This window comes from Episyrphus balteatus, chromosome 1 (assembly GCF_945859705.1).
Source record: "Episyrphus balteatus chromosome 1, idEpiBalt1.1, whole genome shotgun sequence".
NCBI classification, from domain to species: Eukaryota; Metazoa; Arthropoda; class Insecta; order Diptera; family Syrphidae; genus Episyrphus; species Episyrphus balteatus.
In genome coordinates, this window is record NC_079134.1 from 78,855,295 (window position 1) to 78,876,889 (window position 21,595).

Here is a 21,595-nt window from a genome sequence, read left to right on the forward strand (position 1 = left end):
CAGTGTTATTGAGGGTGGGGTGACCCAAAGTACAAATAATTAATTCAATTAATAAAAATCAATAAAAATACATACAAAAGAAACATTTCCAAAATTAAATTAATAAATAGAACTAGAAAGAAATATAATATTATAGTGTTTTAGAAAGATATTTTCCAAATAAAAATTTAAAAAAAAGAAAAAACAAAAGCTTATCGAAATGAAATAGTAATAAACTCTCTATCAAACCAAAATATCGGTGAAGAGTGATTCAATATTCAAGTAATCAAAATTAAAAAGCCATTGTTCTATAGACTGGGGAAGTTTATTAAAAAGACGATATGAAAACACTAAAGACAGAGCAAAAGTTACGGAAAGGCGTGGTGCGAAAATCTGGTACAGTAACTACATTCAAAAAATTACCTCGAAGATAATAGTTGGAAACTAGTCTGAAATTAGGATTTCCTGACCCAAAAAATGTTTTCAATACCTTAAAACAGTATAAAAGTCTAACAGGAAGTATCTTAAGTGTAGCAAATAGTTCAAAACTTGGATGTCGACGGTTTTTTCTACAAATTTTTCTAATAACAGCTTTCTGGAGTATAAGAAGAGGTTGAATTTTATTCTGATAAACCCCTCCCAATAAGAAATTGCATTCTGTAACTTAGAATGGAAGATACCATAGTAAATTGTTGAGAGGAGCTTAGAGGAACAAATATTACTAAGATAAAAGAAATTTCTTAATGTCCAGTTGAAATACTTTCTTAGATACTCCGTATGACATGAGAAGTTGATTCTCGACTATACAGGGTGTCCCAAAAGTTAACGTCAACGAAAACGGTAGATAGGGTAGGTGGTGACAGTTATCAGAAAAATAATAAAAAAAAATCGCAGCCATATATTTTGGGAGCTATGGGCATTTGAAAAAAAGTCGAAAAAATGGTCACCCTGTGACGGTTTTTCATGTGCCGTGACTACAAATCTTAATTTTTCTCATTTTTTTCTTTTGTTGCGGAACCTTGAATAACCCTGCTATCAAATGCATTCAAAAATTTTAACTCAGCTGCATCAGTTTTAAAGAAAATATTACTTTTTTACCCAACTTAGTACTAAAAAAAATTTACATGACTCTAATTCAATGAGCCGTAGTGTTAAAAAAATGCACTACGATGTTTCGGCAAAATGCCTTAAAAGTTGGTGTGTTCAATTCTCTTTTCAAAATGGTATAACATTGTTGGGAATATTTCATAAATAACCGAGATAAAATTTTTTTTCTTAAGAAATCCGACTTATTTTTAGGTAATTTTTCAATATCATTTAAGTTTTTGTATTCTGAAAGGTTCTGAAAGGGTACAAAACTTGAATAATATGGAAAAATTACCTCATAAAAAAGTCGGATTTCTTAAGAAAAAAAATTTTATCTCGGATTCGAATTCAGCACACCGAAAACCTTCAGAAAAGTATATTTTTGTTTCGGCAAAAAAAAAAGGTTTAATTTTGTTAACCAGTGTTATTGAGGGTGGGGTGACCCAAAGTACAAATAATTAATTCAATTAATAAAAATCAATAAAAATACATACAAAAGAAACATTTCCAAAATTAAATTAATAAATAGAACTAGAAAGAAATATAATATTATAGTATTTTAGAAAGATATTTTCCAAATAAAAATTAAAAAAAAAGAAAAAAAACAAAAGCTTATCGAAATGAAATAGTAATAAACTCTCTATCAAACCAAAATATCGGTGAAGAGTGATTCAATATTCAAGTAATCAAAATTAAAAAGCCATTGTTTTATAGACTGGGGAAGTTTATTAAAAAGACGATATGAAAACACTAAAGACAGAGCAAAAGTAACGGAAAGGCGTGGTGCGAAAATCTGGTACAGTAACTACATTCAAAAAATTACCTCGAAGATAATAGTTGGAAACTAGTCTGAAATTAGGATTTCCTGACCTAAAAAATGTTTTCAATACCTTAAAACAGTATAAAAGTCTAACAGGAAGTATCTTAAGTGTAGCAAATAGTTCAAAACTTGGATGTCGACGGTTTTTTCTACAAATTGTTCTAATAACAGCTTTCTGGAGTATAAGAAGAGGTTGAATTTTATTCTGATAAACCCCTCCCCAATAAGAAATTGCATACTGTAACTTAGAATGGAAGATACCATAATAAATTGTTGAGAGGAGCTTAGAGGAACAAATATTACTAAGATAAAAGAAATTTCTTAATGTCCAGTTGAAATACTTTCTTAGATACTCCGTATGACATGAGAAGTTGATTCTCGACTATACAGGGTGTCCCAAAAGTTAACGTCAACGAAAACGGTAGATAGGGTAGGTGGTGACAGTTATCAGAAAAATAATAAAAAAAAATCGCAGCCATATATTTTGGGAGCTATGGGCATTTGAAAAAAAGTCGAAAAAATGGTCACCCTGTTACGGTTTTTCATGTGCCGTGACTACAAATCTTAATTTTTCTCATTTTTTTCTTTTGTTGCGGAACCTTGAATAACCCTGCTATCAAATGCATTCAAAAATTTTAACTCAGCTGCATCAGTTTTAAAGAAAATATTACTTTTTTACCCAACTTAGTACTAAAAAAAATTTACATGACTCTAATTCAATGAGCCGTATTGTTAAAAAAATGCACTACGATGTTTCGGCAAAATGCCTTAAAAGTTGGTGTGTTCAATTCTCTTTTCAAAATGGTATAACATTGTTGGGAATATTTCATAAATAACCGAGATAAAATTTTTTTTCTTAAGGGGTAATATCACCTTGTAAACCACGAAATCGAGCGTCATTTTCATTAGCGTATAAAACAAAGAAGAAATATTATTTTCTTTTGGTGTTTGTTTAGTTTAATTAAGTATATTAATAGGTAACAGAATAGGCTAATGTTAAATTTTTTAATGATGTGAAATTTTTTAAATGGCGGTGTAGTCCAGGATGTTAGTAAAATCCTGTGCCCCCACCGGGCGACCAACTAACTCCTACAGTTTTTAACCGATTGGGCTGAAATTTTGTGTGGAGCTTAAAAATACTATTCTCTAGTGAAGTACGTAGGATTTTTTTGAAATATTAATTTTTAAAGAAATGGCATAAGTTTGAAAAAAATTATTTCATTCCAAAAAACAAAATTCGTCGAAAAAAGACCATAAAATCGTTAAATTTCAATATTTCAAAAAAATCCTACGTACTTCACTAGAAAATAGTATTTTTAAGCTCCACACAAAATTTCAGCCCAATCGGTTAAAAACTGTAGGAGTTAGTTGGTCGCCCGATGGGAGCACAGGATTTTACTAACATCCTGGACTACACCGCCATTTAAAAACTTTCACATCATTAAAAAATTTAACATTAGCCTATTCTGTTACCTATTAATATACTTAATTAAACTAAACAAACACCATAAGAAAATAATATTTCTTCTTTGTTTTATACGCTAATGAAAATGACGCTCGATTTCGTGGTTTACAAGGTGATATTACCCCTTAAGAAATCCGACTTTTTTTTAGGTAATTTTTCAATATCATTTAAGTTTTTGTATTCTGAAAGGTTCTGAAAGGGTACAAAACTTGAATAATATGGAAAAATTACCTCATAAAAAAGTCGGATTTCTTAAGAAAAAAAATTTTATCTCGGATTCGAATTCAGCACACCGAAAACCTTCAGAAAAGTATATTTTTGTTTCGGCAAAAAAAAAAGGTTTAATTTTGTTAACCAGTGTTATTGAGGGTGGGGTGACCCAAAGTACAAATAATTAATTCAATTAATAAAAATCAATAAAAATACATACAAAAGAAACATTTCCAAAATTAAATTAATAAATAGAACTAGAAAGAAATATAATATTATAGTATTTTAGAAAGATATTTTCCAAATAAAAATTTAAAAAAAAAGAAAAAACAAAAGCTTATCGAAATGAAATAGTAATAAACTCTCTATCAAACCAAAATATCGGTGAAGAGTGATTCAATATTCAAGTAATCAAAATTAAAAAGCCATTGTTTTATAGACTGGGGAAGTTTATTAAAAAGACGATATGAAAACACTAAAGACAGAGCAAAAGTTACGGAAAGGCGTGGTGCGAAAATCTGGTACAGTAACTACATTCAAAAAATTACCTCGAAGATAATAGTTGGAAACTAGTCTGAAATTAGGATTTCCTGACCCAAAAAATGTTTTCAATACCTTAAAACAGTATAAAAGTCTAACAGGAAGTATCTTAAGTGTAGCAAATAGTTCAAAACTTGGATGTCGACGGTTTTTTCTACAAATTTTTCTAATAACAGCTTTCTGGAGTATAAGAAGAGGTTGAATTTTATTCTGATAAACCCCTCCCCAATAAGAAATTGCATACTGTAACTTAGAATGGAAGATACCATAGTAAATTGTTGAGAGGAGCTTAGAGGAACAAATATTACTAAGATAAAAGAAATTTCTTAATGTCCAGTTGAAATACTTTCTTAGATACTCCGTATGACATGAGAAGTTGATTCTCGACTATACAGGGTGTCCCAAAAGTTAACGTCAACGAAAACGGTAGATAGGGTAGGTGGTGACAGTTATCAGAAAAATAATAAAAAAAAATCGCAGCCATATATTTTGGGAGCTATGGGCATTTGAAAAAAAGTCGAAAAAATGGTCACCCTGTGACGGTTTTTCATGTGCCGTGACTACAAATCTTAATTTTTCTCATTTTTTTCTTTTGTTGCGGAACCTTGAATAACCCTGCTATCAAATGCATTCAAAAATTTTAACTCAGCTGCATCAGTTTTAAAGAAAATATTACTTTTTTACCCAACTTAGTACTAAAAAAAATTTACATGACTCTAATTCAATGAGCCGTAGTGTTAAAAAAATGCACTACGATGTTTCGGCAAAATGCCTTAAAAGTTGGTGTGTTCGATTCTCTTTTCAAAATGGTATAACATTGTTGGGAATATTTCATAAATAACCGAGATAAAATTTTTTTCTTAAGAAATCCGACTTATTTTTAGGTAATTTTTCAATATCATTTAAGTTTTTGTATTCTGAAAGGTTCTGAAAGGGTACAAAACTTGAATAATATGGAAAAATTACCTCATAAAAAAGTCGGATTTCTTAAGAAAAAAAATTTTATCTCGGATTCGAATTCAGCACACCGAAAACCTTCAGAAAAGTATATTTTTGTTTCGGCAAAAAAAAAAGGTTTAATTTTGTTAACCAGTGTTATTGAGGGTGGGGTGACCCAAAGTACAAATAATTAATTCAATTAATAAAAATCAATAAAAATACATACAAAAGAAACATTTCCAAAATTAAATTAATAAATAGAACTAGAAAGAAATATAATATTATAGTGTTTTAGAAAGATATTTTCCAAATAAAAATTAAAAAAAAAGAAAAAAACAAAAGCTTATCGAAATGAAATAGTAATAAACTCTCTATCAAACCAAAATATCGGTGAAGAGTGATTCAATATTCAAGTAATCAAAATTAAAAAGCCATTGTTTTATAGACTGGGGAAGTTTATTAAAAAGACGATATGAAAACACTAAAGACAGAGCAAAAGTTACGGAAAGGCGTGGTGCGAAAATCTGGTACAGTAACTACATTCAAAAAATTACCTCGAAGATAATAGTTGGAAACTAGTCTGAAATTAGGATTTCCTGACCTAAAAAATGTTTTCAATACCTTAAAACAGTATAAAAGTCTAACAGGAAGTATCTTAAGTGTAGCAAATAGTTCAAAACTTAGAAAAGTATATTTTTGTTTCGGCAAAAAAAAAAGGTTTAATTTTGTTTACCAGTGTTATTGAGGGTGGGGTGACCCAAAGTACAAATAATTAATTCAATTAATAAAAATCAATAAAAATACATACAAAAGAAACATTTCCAAAATTAAATTAATAAATAGAACTAGAAAGAAATATAATATTATAGTGTTTTAGAAAGATATTTTCCAAATAAAAATTTTAAAAAAAAGAAAAAACAAAAGCTTATCGAAATGAAATAGTAATAAACTCTCTATCAAACCAAAATATCGGTGAAGAGTGATTCAATATTCAAGTAATCAAAATTAAAAAGCCATTGTTTTATAGACTGGGGAAGTTTATTAAAAAGACGATATGAAAACACTAAAGACAGAGCAAAAGTTACGGAAAGGCGTGGTGCGAAAATCTGGTACAGTAACTACATTCAAAAAATTACCTCGAAGATAATAGTTGGAAACTAGTCTGAAATTAGGATTTCCTGACCCAAAAAGGTTTGCAATACCTTAAAACAGTATAAAAGTCTAACAGGAAGTATCTTAAGTGTAGCAAATAGTTCAAAACTTGGATGTCGACGGTTTTTTCTACAAATTTTTCTAATAACAGCTTTCTGGAGTATAAGAAGAGGTTGAATTTTATTCTGATAAGCCCCTCCCCAATAAGAAATTGCATACTGTAACTTAGAATGGAAGATACCATAGTAAATTGTTGAGAGGAGCTTAGAGGAACAAATATTACTAAGGTAAAAGAAATTTCTTAATGTCCAGTTGAAATACTTTCTTAGATACTCCGTATGACATGAGAAGTTGAGACGGTATATAGGGTAGGTGGTGACAGTTATCAGAAAAATAATAAAAAAAAATCGCAGCCATATATTTTGGGAGCTATGGGCATTTGAAAAAAAGTCGAAAAAATGGTCACCCTGTGACGGTTTTTCATGTGCCGTGACTACAAATCTTAATTTTTCTCATTTTTTTCTTTTGTTGCGGAACCTTGAATAACCCTGCTATCAAATGCATTCAAAAATTTTAACTCAGCTGCATCAGTTTTACAGAAAATATTACTTTTTTACCCAACTTAGTACTAAAAAAATTTACATGACTCTAATTCAATGAGCCGTAGTGTAAAAAAAATGCACTACGATGTTTCGGCAAAATGCCTTAAAAGTTGGTGTGTTTAATTTTCTTTTCAAAATATATAACATTGTTGGGAATATTTCATAAATAACCGAGATAAAATTTTTTTTCTTAAGAAATCCGACTTTTTTTTAGGTAATTTTTCCATATTACAAAACTTGAATAATATGGAAAAATTACCTCATAAAAAAGTCGGATTTCTTAAGAAAAAAAATTTTATCTCGGATTCGAATTCAGCACACCGAAAACCTTCAGAAAAGTATGTTTTTGTTTCGGCAAAAAAAAAGTTTAATTTTGTTAACCAGTGTTATTGAGGGTGGGGTGACCCAAAGTACAAATAATTAATTCAATTAATAAAAATCAATAAAAATACATACAAAAGAAACATTTCCAAAATTAATTTAATAAATAGAACTAGAAAGAAATATAATATTATAGTGTTTTAGAAAGATATTTTCCAAATAAAAATAAAAAAAAAAGAAAAAAACAAAAGCTAATCGAAATGAAATAGTAATAAACTCTCTATCAAACCAAAATATCGGTGAAGAGTGATTCAATATTCAAGTAATCAAAATTAAAAAGCCATTGTTTTATAGACTGGAGAAGTTTATTAAAAAGACGATATGAAAACACTAAAGACAGAGCAAAAGCTAGAATTATAATCTTAATATTAATTTTAAAATTAAGTTATTTTAATCAATTCTTTTTGAAATAAACGAGTGATTCCGATAAAGAAAGTATTTTGTCTATTTTTCAATTTTCTCAAAAAGTAGAAGGCATAGGAACATTATGATTTTCATGATTTGATAAGAAATCAATTAAGGCAGTTTACTTTGTCGTATTGAAGTGCACAGTCTTTGTGAAAATTGTACTCAGTGTGCTTTTTAAACATTTTTTTTACAAGTTTTGACTTTGAAATCGGGTATTTCAAAAAGAATTGATTAAAATAACTTCATTTAAAAATTAATATTAAGTTTATAATTCTAGCTTTTGAAAAAAGTATCAATCAAAACTGTAAGTGTTGCCGTTGTTTTTTAATAATTTTTTTTAATTTTAAGTATTTTTTTTAGAAAATTGCCCCTCCCTCCAAAACGGGGGGACATTGACCCTCCCTCAAATAGTAAACAATGATTGTATTTAACCCCTCTACAAAATCTCATTATCAGTTCTTAGTGCTTAAGTAATCGTACTTTCCCTCAAATGTTCCTGTTTTACTTAAGTAAAACTAAAAATACGAAAAAAAGATAGATTAAAATGGCCATATTTCGGTCAATTTTCAATGAAAAAATTTAGTAAGTACAGCATTTTGAAGGAAATTTATTCTTATTTTTTTCTTTAGAACAATGTTTATAGACCGAGAGCCGACAGCATATTTTGGCAGTTTTGATATAACCGAAATTCGAGTGTGCACATATCTAGATATGCACCACAGTATGTCAACGGAACAAGTCTGGCAGTGATCTTTTCCAGCTTTCTCTTGCCAGACGCATCCAAAGTGCAGCAAAAAATCAATTTTTGGCGTTTTGGTATAACCGAATAAATGATACACCAAAAAATCATAAAAAATCCCCTGATTTCGAATCTGTGGGTACCGCAAGTTTCTTTTTCAGCTTTCCCCCCGCCAGACCGCTTTAAAGCATTTTTAAGTGCATTTTTCTAATAAAAAACCCAATTAGGTACTTATTTTCTGTTAGGTATAACCGTATGATGGTAACAAATTAATATTCTATGTCTATTCCAGGTCTAGAAAATATAATTTTTAGCCAGCTATTTTTCAGCCTTCCCTCTGCCAGACGCATCCAAAGTGCAGTCAAAAATCAACTTTTGGCGTTTTTCTAGGTATTACCCCAAAAAATGATACACCAAAAAATCATAAAAAATCCCCTGATTTCAAAAATGTGGGTACCACAAGTTTTTTTTCAGCTTTCCCCCCGCCAGACCGCTTTAAAGCATTTTTAATTGCATTTTTCTAATAAAAACCCCAATTACTTCTTTTCTGTTAGGTATAACCGTATGATGGTAACAAATTAATATTCTATGTCTATTCTAGGTCTAGAAAATATAAGTTTGAGCCAGCTGTTTTTCAGCCTTCCCTCTGCCAGACGCATGCAAAGTGCACCAAGTTTCTTTCAAAGAGGAAACTTTATGAAAAAAATTAAAAATAAAAAACAAATTACTATCAATGTTTTCATATATATGGTTTATTTGAACACATCCAACATACTTAAAGATACTCAACGTCAGAGTCAGAGTCAGAAGAATAATTGGAAGTCTCTTCTTCGTTCTCCGACACTTCGTCACTTTCGTTTACAATTTCCTCTATATTGTACGGGGCTAAATCTCCTTCGAACCATTTTATTATGATAGCTCCTCCTTCCATTGCCCAGCCACAGTGCAAAGGTGACATCTGCACGCCATTGTTTTCGATTGAATTGCTCCAGATATTTGCCACGTAGTTAGTTCTCTTCATTTGCTGGAACAACACGCTTTTGCTTGGAGGCAAAAGACTTCCTTCAAAACCTGTAGATAAATAGTTCAAGCATTTACTAAGGAACTTTATTTCTAATAAAATTAAGTTTAAACATACTTTTAATATTTTTAAAAATGTTTTCAGGCGTAGGCCTGCACGTTTGACTAAATATTTCATACCGGGCTTCATTTACTTCGACCGCATTTGTATGATATATTTTGCAAACAAATTCTTCTAAAATTTGTTTGTCCGTTTGACTCACTTGTGTAAATTTTGCGAGATTTGAAAAGGCTTGTTGAAATTCCACTGAGCTTCTCAGAATTTCAAAAGGCCGTATTTTTCCTTTTTTAAAAAAGCTTGGCGTGTAATCACAGCCAGTAAAACTAGAGCAGAACATAGCGTAGTTCCCAAATTTTTTAACATTTCATTTATATGAATAAATCTATACAAAAAGTTAATTTGGTATAAAATTATTCTTTTTTTAAATTAAATAATATGTAGGTATACCTTTGTGTGTTATTGGATATATTTCCTATTTCCAGCCAGACTTTAGGGTTATTTTTCAAAAGAGGGAGGGAACCGAGTGCTATTATTACTTATTAGTACATCTGTGTCAGACGTTCTAATTAGAGATGCGCAAAACAGTTCCAAAGCCGGAACGAACATGGAACGGTTGTTTTTTCGGTCGGAACTAGTTCCTGGAACTAGTTTCGCGGAACTATCAAGAATTTGAGTTTTTTCAGGAAAATGCATCGAAAAAAGAAATAGTATGATATTGAATATTTTTTCCTGATGGCCGTTTAAAGCGACCAGAAAAACTTAATATGTCAGTTGACACAAACTTAATCTACCTACTAGTTCCTGGAACTAGTTCCGCGGAACTATCAAGAATTTGAGTTTTTTTTAAGGAAAATGCATCAAAAAAAGAAATAGTATAATATTGAATATTTTTTCCTGATGGAAGACATGGAACTGGAACTATTAATGTAGTTCCATGTCCGTGAGCATGATTCATAAGAGTGTAGTTGTGGTTTTGGTTTGTGAATTTTTGGCGCTTAGCTCTTACGCATCCATGTGTATTGGCTTTGGATGAGAATTCTTTGACATGCGTGTGTGTATTGTGTATTCCAAACAGAGACATGTTCGCTTTCGTTTTGTTTCTTGTTCCTCTTCTTCTTTCTTTCTTTCTTTCTTTCTTTCTTTCTTTTGTGTGTGGCTGTGTCGGAACGATGGAACTGTTTAAATTAATTTTGTGGAACGAGTGGAACTAGTTCCGAGTGAGGAACTAGTTCCAGGAACTATTTGGCTCTGGAACTACCCATCTCTAGTTCTAATAACAACGGACAAGTCGCTGGGAAGAAATGCCAAATGGAGAAACAACCTAGTATCAGCCTCTTCTTGTAAACTTTCTAGCTCTTGTACATCTTCACGAACAATTTTTTCGTTTACAGCTTCAAAAACAAAACACTTAGTTTCACATGAAACATACAACTTTTTATCACCAATAATATTGTGGTATTCATCTTCACTCCATTCTTGCACTAGCCATTCATTTAACCTTTTTTTGAAAGAACTGTTCCTCAGACATTTTTTTAAATTTGCTGGGGGCCTTCCATTTTTGTTAAACGCAGAACAAATTGCCTCATCATCTGAACTGTTTCTTCTATCCCGTTCAATATCTTTTATGGATGGTGAAATAATTCTGTCGAAAACAACATGAATTTCTTTTGCACTCATTCGACATATTTTTTTCAAAATTTGCGATGCAATCCCTGCGTAAGACGCATATACTTCTCCTAAGGTATGTAGCAGATAGAACCCATCTACAAGAATGACATCAACATTGCTTGGAGCAATGCTTATTGTGCTTTTCTCAAGATGTCTCAGGAGAACAGATTTTTGGGTCTTAATCATGGAGCCATCTAAATGTCCAAAGCATTGAGGAACTGGTGTCAGTGGATATTTGAAAATTTCTTTTACATCTGTTGAGTTCTGTGAGGCTAAAAAAAAAATCCTTCCGATTAAATTTCGCTCCATTTTAACCTCACGAACTTTTCCACAAGCGATAGTTTTTGCTACCTTGTTATTTGAAGCAAAATTTAAAATTTTCGTTTTTGAAATTGTTGCTTCAAATCTTTGTGAATCGGCTTGGCACTCCTTAATAAAATTATCCCTCTTTTTCTTTCGTTCCCTCTTTAAATTAATTAGAAACTCTTCGGTGGCCTCAGAGACACATTTTCCACTGCAAATGTTAAACAGCCTATGGTTTTCCTGCTGGGTTGTGTCCGAAAAGGGGTTACAGCTATTTTCTATTTCGTTTGTCAATTTTGTTAGATTTGCAGAAAATTTTTGTATCTCTCCTTTCTTCAAATCGCGCGTTACATCATCCTTGCGCAAAAGGCCCAACATGTTATAAAGAGATGAAATATTTGCAGTTCTATCTGTATGCGTCTTTGCCCATTTTTGCCTTGCACCTATAGAGTTAGTGAACGATGAAACACCAGTCAATCTATTCGCTGCGTCGGCATTTATTGTCTGTTCCAGTGTCAAATCCACAGGGGACATTGAAAAACACTTTTCTGTCCTTTTAACACCAAAACCACTCTGTTTCACATGGTCCACTAACTCCGGATGAGTTTTATTCATGTTAGTTAAATCGTGAGCGGCTTTAATTGTCCAACGAGCATAGTTTTGGTGATTAAGCGTAAAGAAAAATGCAGCCATTTCATTCAAACAATAAATGTACAAGTTTAAATCGCCCGTTCTAATGCTTCTAGACAAATCATTTTTTAAGTTGATCATATCAACATATCTCATCCAAAATGCAGCTGTTGGACCATGATGTCCCATCAAAGTATTTTTCACGTACCTACTTGGCATATTTTGTAATAATTAAAGCAAGATTTTCAGGTAAGTTTGCACCAACGCCATTCATTTCAAAAAGATTTAGGTCAGCTACAATCTCGTCGCCGGAGATATTTTCCTCTTTCACAAAAGCTTCGAAATGAAGAAGCTGTACCGCTGCACTTAATAACACATGTAATCGTTTACATCTATTGTAATGAGTACCTAGAATTTGTGTATAGGTAAGCTAAAATAACTTTGAATTAAAAAATCTTACCTGATATAAATGCGTTCAAAGAGCCCTGTGCAAGGATTTCAGCGTTAACCAAAGCAAGTTCGCCACCTGAACCATCTAGAAATTTTCCAATGGCTTTATTGAAAGCCATTTCAATATGAAAACTTCCTAGCAAAATAAAAGCCCGATCATAATTTGGCGATTCTTCATGTTGAATTTGAAAAGCTATTTTGGCTATTGCTAAATCATAGGTAACGAAAATATATTTTTGATCACACTCATCTGCTATTTGAATAGACTTTTTAAGTGTCTCTAATACAACGGATCGGCTAGTTGGTGATGCATTTATGGGTGATAAATAAAATACATTTTGAAGTGGCAGATTTTCATGGACATGTCTAGAATTCCAACCAGTCCACATTGGAGTATTTGATCTATCAGAAAACAGAGTTGCAAGCCAAACATAATCAAGTTGCCTTGCCATATGGATGGTTTAAAAAGGTCTGTCGAGGAACACACATTTGAAAGTGTTTTAACCAATTTAGGTTTTTTAAAATATGGTTCGATTTCAGTATTTGAGGGTTCATAAGCACGTCTATTTCTTGAAATTTTGCTGGTGGAAGATGTATTTTCTGCTTCTGTTGTTGTACCTATATAATTTTTTTACATAAGAGAGGAGTATAAGAGATAATACTTTTCTTACTTAATACAGGGATATTTATTTGATAGGCGATTCCCACTGTATCGTGAAGTGTGTTTTTTCCAGAACTTGTTTCTACGAATCGGTCATAATTGTCGAATGCAACACCGGTACAAACTTCTTTCGATTTTAGCATTCCCTGTGGGAGAATTGAGTTGTCGTAATCACTTGAAAACGCAAGTTCGGTTTCCAGCTCCTCGACAAAGTGGTAATTTACACAATGCCCAAACCTATTCAAAATCTCAACAACTTTTCTGCTGCTAGTTAGACTTTTCATAGCCATTCCTAAGAAAAAAATATCATAAAGCCCCATCATTAAAAAAAAAATTTTTTTGTTCGTCTAACTGCAAATTTAATTTTTGCAGTAAACAGTCATAATCTAACTTACGTAAAGAAATACGTACCCTCATCTGTTATCCTATAATGACCAATATTTTACCAACGACACATTTGTACTCTTTCAAAAATATTTCTAGAGAGGTCTTTTGTGTTACAATCCATTGAATTTTTTTTAAGTACGTATACGCCGTGGTGGATATTATTTTTACATTTTACTATAGAGTTCATTTTTATATTAATTATTCCAAGATTTCTCACATTACTAGAAAACCCAATTGAAAACCAGAATAGGCCAATTTCTTCCACATATCATCCTCTTTAAACTTGGCCAGGATGATAAATGTAGATTTTTTAATATCTAATGATGCCAATTTGCGCGATTTTGGTAGATAACTGATAAGGGTAGATATTTCTTCCATACGTATCTTGTACTATAACTGACATTATACTTTTTCATACAATAAATAAAAATTATTAAATTCTGGGTAACACCAGAATAACACAAACCTAATTGAATGTGCTTTCCAGGTTTAACAAGACCTCTTGTTACAGAGTAAATCATGTCATTGCAGAGTGATGTAACTCTTCTTTTCACTTCTTCATTTTTTCCATAACGTTGGTCTGGGCCCGTAAGAAGACATCCGACAAATTCTTCAAGCATTTCAGGGATCTTAACTTTTTTATCAATAATGGCTTTAAGAGAGACATGTTCAGGCAAGGTCGTTGTTTATAGTTCCATTATTTCTTTCCTTACTTTGTAAGCAATATTTCTAAAGAAATATTTGATTAATAATTTAATTTGGGGATATAAAATCACAGATAAAATAGGTAGGTACCTTAAAATCGATTGCAGTTTAATTGACGTGAAAGTGTCGCTCAGTATACTTTCTTGATAGTCCTCAAGATTTGCATCCAAGATGAGGGTTTGATTTTTGATTTTCTTAATAACTATTTTTCCCTGGTAAGAGGAAAGAATTTTATCCTTCAACCATTTTGTAGAAAAAGTCAATGACTTTTCATTCTCACAGAGCTTTTGTTCATACATATCTACGTCTTCAAATAAATGAACTTCTTTTAAATTTAATAAATGATCTTCAATAAAATCACAAACACTTGCAAACGCCAGTTTATGAGCACTTCGGGAACCTAATATCTTTGAACTATTTTCAAAATTCTTTGCTTTTTGGGAAAATACGGCGAGACATGTTTTATGGTATCTTATGCACTCATTTTTCCTACAATCTATCAATTTTTGATAAACGCCATCGTTTTTAAGCAATGTAGCATTGCAAATAATATGCTCCAAGGTGGATTTGTGTCCGGATATTACATTTTCTTTTTTGTTTTGTTTAATACACTTTAAAACGCGGTTACAAAAAATACAATTTTTAGTTGATGCGTTCTTTGTTTCACGTAAACCGATTGAGGTGCTTTCAGAGTTTGAAGATTGGAGAACTTCTGATAAATCCGCATTGGCTTCAAGAGAAAACAGAAAGACTAAATTGATAGATTTCACAATACGCAAATACATAAAATCATAAGTTGTACAATACCCTAAAATTCATTTAAACAAAAATTACAAGTTATAAAAATAAACTTTATTGCTAAATTTAGTCGAGGAAACTAAAAAAAAAATGCATTTATTTGAAGAACAATTATCCCATTTAATTAATTCAAGTATTGACTGTTGAGTTTAAAAAATAACAATAGCTGCATTGTTTGAAACTAATGCTTTGCATGAAACCAATACTCTTTATCTTTATAATACATAACAACATAACATAATAATAGAAATAAAACCGTTTATTGAGGCATAGAGAAGATACGTTTGATACTTACATGACTCATAAATGGGTTCATCTTTGGATTGAATTTTTGAAATTGCTGTAAATCGTCTATAACACCCAGTGTGATAACCACTGATATTGTCAACACAAGATGGGAGGTTGAAATCCGAAAATTTATATTTGCGAGATTTTCGTAAGGAAAGTATTTGATGGCATTTTTCTAATGTGAATTCGGTAAACAAAATAATCGGTTTTTGATTTTTTATTTCAATATTATTACACGGTAAAGAACATTTAATATTCATGGTAAGTATTTTCAAAACACAACTCAAACACACTTTTTTTTTCACAAGCGCTTTTTCTAATGAAACATACGCTATTTCAAAACAATATAATATAATTGACAGGCCCATTAATTGCTTAAAGGACTGCTAATTTTTGACAAAAAAAGATAATCGCAAGTGAAAAATAAGCGATTCTTAATATATTTAGAAAAAAATGCGCTTTTGCATAATTTGCGCATTTAAACCAGCAATGGAGATATTTATATTAATATTTGATCATCTTATGGTTGCTGTTAACAAAAAAAAGTTATTTGGTTTTTTTAGAAAGAAAAACCAAAAACTAAGTGTTTTTTGAATGAGAAAATATGTTTGAGATACCTTTGAGGGCGTCTGGCAGAGGGAAGGCTGAAAAGAAACTGGCTTAAACTTTCATTTTCTAGACCTGGAATAGACATAGAATATTAATTTGTTACCATCATACGGTTATACCTAACAGGAAATAAGTAATTGGGTTTTTTATTAGAAAAATGCACTTAAAAATGCTTTAAAGCGGTCTGGCGGGGGGAAAGCTGAAAAAAAAACTTGTGGTACCCACATTTTTGAAATCAGGGGATTTTTTATGATTTTTTGGTGTATCATTAATTGGGGTAATACCTAGCAAAACGCCAAAAGTTGATTTTTGACTGCACTTTGGATGCGTCTGGCAGAGGGAAGGCTGAAAAACAGCTGGCTCAAACTTATATTTTCTAGACCTAGAATAGACATAGAATATTAATTTGTTCCCATCATACGGTTATACCTAACAGAAAAGAAGTAATTGGGGTTTTTATTAGAAAAATGCACTTAAAAATGCTTTAAAGCGGTCTGGCGGGGGGAAAGCTGAAAAAAACTTGTGGTACCCACATTTTTGAAATCAGGGGATTTTTTATGATTTTTTGGTGTATCACTTTTTGGGGTAATACCTAGAAAAACGCCAAAAGTTGATTTTTGACTGCACTTTGGATGCGTCTAGCAGAGGGAAGGCTGGCTAAAAATTATATTTTCTAGACCTGGAATAGACATAGAATATTAATTTGTTACCATCATACGGTTATACCTAACAGAAAATAAATAATTGGGTTTTTTATTAGAAAAATGCACTTAAAAATGCTTTAAAGCGGTCTGGCGGGGGGAAAGCTGAAAAAGAAACTTGCAGTACCCACAGATTCGAAATCAGGGGATTTTTTATGATTTTTTGGTGTATCATTTATTCGGTTATACCAAAACGCCAAAAATTGATTTTTTGCTGCACTTTGGATGCGTCTGGCAAGAGAAAGCTGAAAAAGATCACTGCCAGACTTGTTCCGTTGACATACTGTGGTGCATATCTAGATATGTGCACACTCGAATTTCGGTTATATCAAAACTGCCAAAATGTGCTGCCGGCTCTTAGACTATTATGTCTATCTCAATCCAAAAAAATGTACAACTAAAAAAGCAAAAAAACTCAAAAAATCGATTTTTTTGATATTTTTTTTATGATTGTTTCGACTATTTTGGTATGGACATTTTTTTTTCAATTTTTAAAAAACATTATTCCAATTGGAAATTTAATTCTCTACAAAAAGTTGCAATATATCAAAATTTTGCTTGGTTTACGAGGTATATTGAAAAAACCAAAAAGGGGGCTTTTGCACCCCTATCTTCAGTTTGCACCCTCTCATTTAATAGCACTCCGCGGTTTTATGTTCTTTTATAACCCATTGAACGATTCCTGCAATAAAAACTCGTGAACGTCTTAGTTCCTTTCTAAACTACATAATCAATAGCCTATAATTATTCCGCACCCGGACACCTAAAAGCTTTGACAAAAAAAAAAAAAATATCCAAAACAAATGGAAAACAAAATGGCAGACTTTTCAATGACAGCAATTAAGATATGGGGGACAAATTCCTAGAATTAGGTAGTATTATGGCCTTAGTGTAAGGTAAGACTTATTCATAGAATAGTTAAATTTGTAAAATATGTTTTACTAGAATCTTAAAGTGAAAAGAGTCATACACTTTTTTGCATGAGGGTTTATTTTACTCTACGTAAAGAAAATATTGCTACTCGTAAGGTACATACTACTTTTTTTTTTTTTTTTTTGTTTTAGATTAGATTAGATAGATGATTTTTATTAAAAAATTAACATACATGTATAACAATTATTTAAACAAAAATCTTATTAGCATGGCTTGAGCCGTCTGCCAGAATGACAACAAAAAAATTATATAGGTACATTATAAATAACATTTTTAATATAGTTCATCATAAGCTTTCTTGATACATATATCATATTGTATTTTTTTTATTTTTTTAAACAATTTTGTATACAAAAAGAGAAGAAATAAAAAGAAAAATAGGATTCACAGATCTTCGTTGACTATTCTTTGTCTATATCTTAAGGCAATATTGCAGTAGGTACTCATAAAGTTTGTTAACATGCATCTCATTTAACTCCCTCAAAACTGCCTCGTCTGATGGGAAATTGCTTCCAAACACAGATCTTCTGATTTCACTTAGTACTGGGCACTTTCCGACAAAATGGATGACATCTTCACGTTCTTTCAAGTTACATAGACTACATTCAAGTGCCAGATCCGGTCTATGTGGAATATAATTTAAATCTAGCATTTCACCTCTTAGCTTGACCATCATAGTTATCTTTTGTATGCTGTTCGAATCACAAAAATAGTTATTAACTGGGCGATTATGCGAAAGTCTGCTATAAGTTGACCGAAACAATGACTCGGCCGCTTCCAATTCATACTCCGCTCTACACTGTTCATCATATTTCGAGATAATTTTATACAAATTAGTTCTACTTGCCGGTAGGTCATCACCATTCAACTCCAGTGTCATGTTGCATCTTTCCGCCAATCTCAACCACTCCCCATACCAATTACTACGGTCTTGGATAGATTTGAGGACTGCTTTTTTTACCAAACGAAAATAGCGTTTTTATAAACAGAGGAGAGATTCCTGTTTCCAGCATGACAACGTAGTTTGGAGTGCTTAAGGGAAGTTGAAACACTCTTTTAATAAAATGTATAAGGAGTTTTTCGACGGAGTCGAACCTTTTACATCCCCACGCGTGGGCACCATACAGAGTTATCGTCTCCGATACTGACTCAAAAATTTTGTATTTACTGCTGTGCGATATGTTGACGTTTTTAAAGCAACTCTTCCAAGAGATATTTATTGCTGTCTTAGCCTTTTCTAGCTTATCGTTGAAATTCTTCTCCATGTTCAGTAGAGTGGAGCGTTTTTGGACTTTTCTTTCAGATCACTGCGTGCAACTCATGGTTTATGCCTTGTGCTCTTCTGAACATATTCTGATACTTTTTTTTTATTCGACAATGGAAAAATAAAAATCGGGAAGCCCCTGAAGATTGCTCGTATTTCACTAAAATCGATATTTTATGAGGCGTTAGAACCCATCTGAATTGACTTAATCTTTTTCATTTCACTACCAACTACTCATAACTTATGCTGAGTGGTCTCTAGAACCAGATCTGATTCCCTTTTTTGAGTCGTTAATGGAAAAAACGAAATCGGGAAGGCTCCGAAAAATGCACATTTTCGCAAAAATTCAGATTTTTCAAATTGTATAAAATCCCACCCAGAACAAATTTCTTTTACAACTTGTTTGTATTTGCTATATTTGTGAGAACCTCATTGAACCTTATAAGCTATGGAGCACTCAAACTGAGAACTTTTCTGTAATATTGACGTCGTTTATGGGGGATTTAAGAAAATGCTACTTTGACATCCCCTGACCCATTTCAATAGAATTTTAAATTCTAATACTACACTTGAAAACTTCGTTAGTAATTTAATTTTTATTTTAAACACTAACCTCTGTAACTGCATTTAATTTATGTCGATATCTTATTTCAATCCTTAGATATTTGACATTTAGGTGTTTCCATAATTCTTGCCCATGCTTAATTTTTTTTTTAACTTTACCTGCAGACGGTTTTCTTAAATACCATACAATCTTTTGTTTTCCACAAACTTTTGTTTTAATATTGTTAAATTCATAAAAGTAAATCGTTAAACGGTATAATTATTACGCCATTTTGACTTCGAAATAAAAATTTAGCATGGGCAAGAATTTAGTATGGGCAAGAATTATGGAAACATCTAAATGTCAAATATCTAAGGATTGAAATAAAATATCGACATAAATTAAATGCAGTTACAAAGGTTAGTGTTTAAAATAAAAACTAAATTATTAACGAAGTTTTTAAGTGTAGTATTAGAATTTAAAATTCTATTGAAATGGGTCAGGGGATGTCAAAGTAGCATTTTCTTAAATCCCCCATAAACGACGTCAATATTACAGAAAAGTTCTCAGTTTGAGTGCTCCATAGCTTATAAGGTTCAATGAGGTTCTCACAAATATAGCAAATACAAACAAGTTGTAAAAGAAATTTGTTCTGGGTGGGATTTTATACAATTTGAAAAATCTGAATTTTTGCGAAAATGTGCATTTTTCGGAGCCTTCCCGATTTCGTTTTTTCCATTAACGACTCAAAAAAGGGAATCAGATCTGGTTCTAGAGACCACTCAGCATAAGTTATGAGTAGTTGGTAGTGAAATGAAAAAGATTAAGTCAATTCAGATGGGTTCTAACGCCTCATAAAATATCGATTTTAGTGAAATACGAGCAATCTTCAGGGGCTTCCCGATTTTTATTTTTCCATTGTCGAATAAAAAAAAAGTATCAGAATATGTTCAGAAGAGCACAAGGCATAAACCATGAGTTGCACGCAGTGATCTGAAAGAAAAGTCCAAAAACGCTCCACTCTAATGTTCAGGCTGTTTGTAAAAGTTAAACCAAGGTATTTGTACTCCTTCACTATTTTAATAGATTCTCTATTAAAGAACCATCTTTCATTGGCAGCTTGTCTTCCACCTCCTCTTTTGAAAATCATAACTTTAGATTTTTGAATATTAACAAAAAGATTCCATAGCTGGCAGTATTCAAACACCTTATTTATCATAAGTTGCAGTGCTTCTGGCGAGTAGGCGAACATAACAACATCATCAGCGAAGAGTAATGCTTTTATTTGAACACCCGCAAAGAGAACTTCTCCAGGAAGGCAATCAATTAGATCATCCAAGAAGAGTGCAAATAAGGTAGGACTCAGAGTACAACCCTGCTTTACTCCTGAAGTGGTAGCAAACCATTCAGATAGCTCAGTTCCATTCCACACTGCAGCCCGTGTATTTCTATAAGCCTTTTCAAGTACGCTTCCGAATTTCAGTGACATTCCAATACTATACAATTTGTAAAACAAGCACCACGGTCAATGGAATCAAAGTCAGCCTTAAAATCAATAAAAAACACATACAGTTTTTTACCTTGTGACAAAAAGTTTTCTGCTATACTTCTCAGGACGAAAATATTGTCTATCGTTGAGTAGCCATTTCGAAAACCTGCCTGAAACTCTTTTAATAACTTATTCGAAGCGATCCAGGTTGTAAGACGCTTATGAAGAACCGTCGTAAAAATTTTATATGTGGCGTTCAGGAACGAAATTCCCCGATAATTTGCCGGATCCAATAATGATCCTTTTTTATGAATTGGGTAAATGATCGAATCGCGGAATTCATCAGGGAAGAGCTCACCATCCATTATTCTGTTAAAAACTAAAGCTAGTCTTTATTCTGAGCTTGGTGTTAATTTTTCGGCTATCACCATTTAGTTCCCACGCTAATTTCCAAAACTCAGATGCATTTTTACATAACGCCAGCCTCGATGCTTGCTGTTCACCGTAAGCTTTCTTCTTCATTTTACATAGCAACTTGTAAGTTTTATTCGCATTGACGTAGTTACTTTTAAACAAGTTTTGCTGAGAGGACCTGAATAATCTCAGCCAGGCAAAAGATGTTTTGCGTGCTCGTTGACAATCCTCATCGAACCATGGTTCTTTTCGTTGCTTATTAACTCTTCTTAGATTGGGTAATTGCGGATACGAAGTTTTTATCGCCTGTTCAAGTGCAACAAAGTTCAAGTCAGAGTACACGTGAAGA

General features: G+C 32.0%; 1 protein-coding gene across 6 annotated transcripts; it reads right to left on the minus strand.

The window, feature by feature from the left end:
- Positions 1–8,575: 8,575 nt before the first annotated feature.
- Positions 8,576–16,967, minus strand: LOC129905221 (uncharacterized). Of its 6 annotated transcripts, XM_055980661.1 has the most exons (5): positions 15,300–16,967; positions 14,297–14,936; positions 13,968–14,230; positions 13,125–13,406; positions 8,576–13,071 (listed from the first exon to the last, which is right to left on the minus strand). In XM_055980661.1, exons 1-3 carry the CDS (start codon positions 15,658–15,660, stop codon positions 14,188–14,190), a joined length of 1,044 nt encoding a protein of 347 aa, XP_055836636.1. In that variant the 5' UTR covers positions 15,661–16,967; the 3' UTR covers positions 8,576–13,071; positions 13,125–13,406; positions 13,968–14,187. The 6 variants fall into 6 exon arrangements, with proteins under 6 accessions (XP_055836636.1, XP_055836635.1, XP_055836633.1 ...); XM_055980660.1 differs by having other exon boundaries at positions 13,968–14,936; XM_055980658.1 differs by having other exon boundaries at positions 14,297–16,967.
- Between the last annotated feature and the right edge of the window lie 4,628 nt (positions 16,968–21,595).

What these genes read in the sequence shown, in the direction of transcription:
- LOC129905221 (XM_055980660.1), bottom strand. Translation starts at nt 12,222, where the DNA reads ATGCCAAGTAGGTACGTGAAAAATACTTTGATGGGACATCATGGTCCA.